Source organism: Gavia stellata, unplaced genomic scaffold (genome assembly GCF_030936135.1).
Source record: "Gavia stellata isolate bGavSte3 unplaced genomic scaffold, bGavSte3.hap2 HAP2_SCAFFOLD_131, whole genome shotgun sequence".
Taxonomy (NCBI): Eukaryota; Metazoa; Chordata; class Aves; order Gaviiformes; family Gaviidae; genus Gavia; species Gavia stellata.
Genome location: NW_026776621.1, coordinates 162363 through 166186, shown reverse-complemented (window position 1 = coordinate 166186; position 3824 = coordinate 162363). Strand labels below are relative to the sequence as shown.

Below are 3824 nucleotides of genomic sequence, written 5' to 3'. Positions count from 1 at the left end.
ATCAATGCACTGCAGGTGTTCGGGAGCTTCACCTTGCTCCAGTGCAGTCTGTATCCATCCATGACAAATGGCAGCCTTGGGGCAGTCGATTCCAGGTGTACTGGACACCCCTCCATGTGAAAGCAAATCGTGGCCTGCACTCTGCTGCCAGAGGGATCGAGAAAAATGTGTTGGCGCCCAGCCGGGATGCCGGCACTGAGGAGTTCTTCTACAGGCAATTAGGAGAAATCTCTGGATGGGCAGCCCGTGTCCGTATGGGGGATTTCAACTTCCTGGGCACCAGCGGGGAATACCGGTCGCCAGCGGCGTTCCTCAGGGCTCAGTCCTAGGGCCGGTGCTGTTCACTGTTTTGATCCATGCTCTGGATGCGGGAGGTGAACGCCCCATTGGCAAGCTTGCTGACGCTCCCAAACTGGGCGGTGCTGTTGACTCTCTTGAGGGACAAGAGGCCTTGCAGAGGGATCTAGAGAGATGGGAGCATTGGGCAATCGTCAGCGGCACGATACTGAACAAGTCCAAGTGCTGGCTTCTGCAGCTGGGAGAGTATTACACCGGGCACAAGTCTAAACTGGGAGAGGAGTGGCTGGAGAGCAGCCCTGCAGAAAGGGGTCTGGGGGTGCTGGTGGGCAGCAGGCTCAGGATAGGAGTCAATTTGGACAATGCCCTTAAGAAGATGCTTTAACTTTTGGTCCGCCCTGAAGTTTGGGTTGTGGGCTTTTTCTTTTCTGCTGTTTTCCTCCTTCCCTGGAGCAGAAGTCGTCTCTGTGGCCCCCGAGAGCTGTGGGCGGTGGCAGTGCAGCTGCTCCAGGGGACAGGAGTTTTGGGGCAAGGAGGATGCTCGGGGCGGGTCAGCGTGCGAGGCGAGACGCTGAGCAGCAGCGGCAGCGGGAGCTGCGCCGTGCCATGCTGACGCCAACGGGACTGTGCCTGCCCGCGGTCCCGAGCGGCTCCCACCAGCCCAGCGGGATCCCTGGGACTGCCCTAAGGAAGGGGCTTATCCCCCTGACCCCTGGCACTGGGGGACTGCCCCGACAGGGACCTCACCCTGCACTTTCTGCAAGCCAGAGCCGGAAAGGTGAGGCCACTTCCCGAAGGCACCGTTGGCTGCATTGGCCCCAGGTTGTGGAGCTGGGATGGGAAAAGGGGGACAAAGAGAGATGAAGTTTCCAGGCACTTTCTGGCTGGTGCGGTGATTTTTTTTCTTCCTTTTTTTTTTTTTTTGCCACCTTCCTGGTCTTGCGTCTGCCCAAGGTGCAGCCAGACAAGGGGAGGAGGGTCCCTGCCTGGCCTGCAGCTCCCTCCCTCGCCATTCTTGGGGTGATTTGGGGTTATTTTGCTGGGCAGTGAGGCAGAGCTGGCTCCGGAGTGGAGCACGGTGGGACCCAAGGAAGGGTGTGATTGTCTTGAGGCTTTGAAGGGCTTTGCACCGAGCCCTGTCCCTGCTGGAGGGGACACTGGTCGTGTTCGGGATGAAGGCGTTGCAGCCCCCGTTGTCATGTGTGTCCGTCCCCAGCCTGGCCCCCAAGGTCTGTCCTTGTCCTGGGGACTCCATGCTGCTTTCTGCGTGGGGCCGTGTCCGTGTGTCGTGCAGGGACCCGTCTGTCCTGGCTCCCCTGCCGAAGGGCTGCTTCCCCTGGGGAAGGGGACAGGGCAGTCCTTCGGCTGCCGCCATTGTCTGCCCCGCTGCTGGTGACTCAGCCCTGGGGACGGCTCGGTGCCCTTCGGGGCTCGCCGGCTCTGCTGTGGGGCTCTGCGGGGCTTTTGCACCTCTTGGGTGCCCTTTCCCGGTGCCCCCTGCGCTTCCTCCCGCTCCCACACAGGCACGGAGTAGTTCAGGAGAAATGGCTTTTAATGAAGAAAACAAGAGAAGCGGCCTCATCAAATCTACTATAACACACCCCCCCCCTCCCCAAATACCCAGCCCTCCTCCCCCACCCCCACTCCCCCCATCTCCCTCTCACCCCTGCTGTGGGTCTAATCCCCCCCCGCCACCCCCCTGCTGCCGGCGAGAGCCCTGCGTTTGCTGGCTGGCTTTGGCGAGGTGCTCTTGGCCCGCTTCTTCCCCCGCTTCTCTGCCGTGGCAGGCTGGGACGGTGGCGGGTCCCTGCCCTCATCCCCCCACGGCTCCTGGGGCTCCAGCCCCATGACGAACTCGTCCAGGCTGAGGATGGCGTCGGCAGTCTCGGGGACGCTGTAGTCGGGGCTGAGCAGCTCCTCGGGCAGGGAGAGCGAGGCGAAGTCGCAGTGGGGGATGGCTGCGCCGGTGCCACCAGGGTCCCCAGGCCTGGGGCCGCTGCTGGGAGCGTCCTGGCTGACCCCCACCGCGTCCGGGGAGCAACCAAAGAGCCTCAGGGCCTCCTCAAGAAGGACCTCCTCGGCCACGGCGAAGTCGCCTGTGGGGTCCCCCAGGGCTTGCTCGTGGGGGGCAGCAGAGGGGCTGGGGGGGACGTCGCTGCCCGGGGGGATGTTGCTTCCTGGGGGTGCTGCCCTGGGGGTGGCCCTGCCGGAGGTCTTGGTCTCTGCGGGCTGCCCCTGGATCTGCTGGTAGCCGGGGATGGACGTCGGCAGCAGCGGGGGGGCCGGGGTCACCGCTCTCCCCTGCTGGGTGTAGGGTGGGAGGTGTTGCGGCTGTCCCTGGGGGCTCCGAGGGGCTGCCCAGGCCAGGGGGGTCCCGCAGCCCCCGGGACCCCACAGGGCAGCACCTGGCAGAGAAGCGGCAGCGCGGCCAAGCGTGGCCGTGGCCAGTGGAGGCAGGTGGGTGCTCGTCCATGGGATGTGGAAGAGCCGAGGGTGGAAGCAGCAGCCACATGGAGCCCTCTGCAGACCTGTGGGGGGGAGAGGGAGCCGTGCTGGGCCGGGGGGACCTTCCAAGGGCACCCGCCGAGCCAGCCCTGATGGCCAAGGTCCCCCGGCTCTGCGCCAGGCACGTGGGGAGCTTGTGGCTGGGGCACTCGCCATGGGGTGAGCTGCCATGCCAGCGGGACGGGATTGCAAATCGGGGAAGGAGACTCACTTCCAGGGGGCTGAAATGGGAGAGGTGGCCCCAAGGATTTGGGAAGTTCTGTGGAAATGGGATTTAGTGGGCACCCGTCACCCAGGCAAGGGCAGGGGATGGTCGCCCGGGCTTGCTGAAGCCCTGTGCCATATCTGCCGGGGGGGCAGGGGGTGGTGGGGATGCTGGGAGTGCTTGGGGGTGGTGGGGGGATCCTGGGCATGCCCAGGGGTCGGGGGTGCTGAACGTGCCGAAGGTGGCGGGGTGCCCGAGCAGAGAGGGGTGCCATACCTGCTGGTGGTGCCTGGGGGGCCTGGGGGGCCAGCCCCACTGGGGGTGCCCAGGCTGCAGGGAAGAGCTGCTCCTGCCCGGGCAGTTGGCACAGGTTGGGTGAGCCTGCAAGAGAGACAGGAGCGATGGCCATCGGTCACCTCCGCTCTTGCCCCCAAGAGCGTCCCGGGCTGCAGGGGTCGGGGTGGGTCCCTACCTCGGGGGTAGAAGGTTTTGGGGAGCACAAAAGGCTGAAGGAGCCAGGGTGCCGGGGGGGCCTGGGGCCCACGCGCTGGGAGCCGCAGCGGTGGCAGCGCCATGGTCCGTTGTGGCTGTTGGCTGCTAAGGACTCTCTGGCGTCTCCCAGGAGGGAATGCGGGGGCTCCCCGTGTTCCGCCCCGCCCCAACAGCCTCCCCAGCTCCTCCTGGGGAGGGAAAGGGTTAAGGGGGGCTGGGCCACCCCGGCCCTGGCAGGCGGCTGTCAGGGGCTGTGGGTGTAAGTGCCTTTGGCTGGAAGCCTTGGTGCCTTCCCAGAGCTGGGATATCCTTGGGATTAGTGGGA

At 65.2% G+C, this 3824-nt stretch overlaps 1 protein-coding gene across 1 annotated transcript; it reads right to left on the bottom strand.

Annotated features, from left to right (window-relative positions):
- Positions 1 to 1974: 1974 nt before the first annotated feature.
- On the bottom strand, positions 1975 to 3582 carry LOC132321165 (proline-rich protein 22-like). Its single transcript, XM_059834747.1, has 3 exons — positions 3480 to 3582; positions 3284 to 3388; positions 1975 to 2651 (listed from the first exon to the last, which is right to left on the bottom strand). The coding sequence occupies exons 1-3, from the start codon at positions 3580 to 3582 to the stop codon at positions 1975 to 1977; spliced, it is 885 nt and encodes a 294-aa protein (XP_059690730.1).
- Positions 3583 to 3824: the final 242 nt, after the last annotated feature.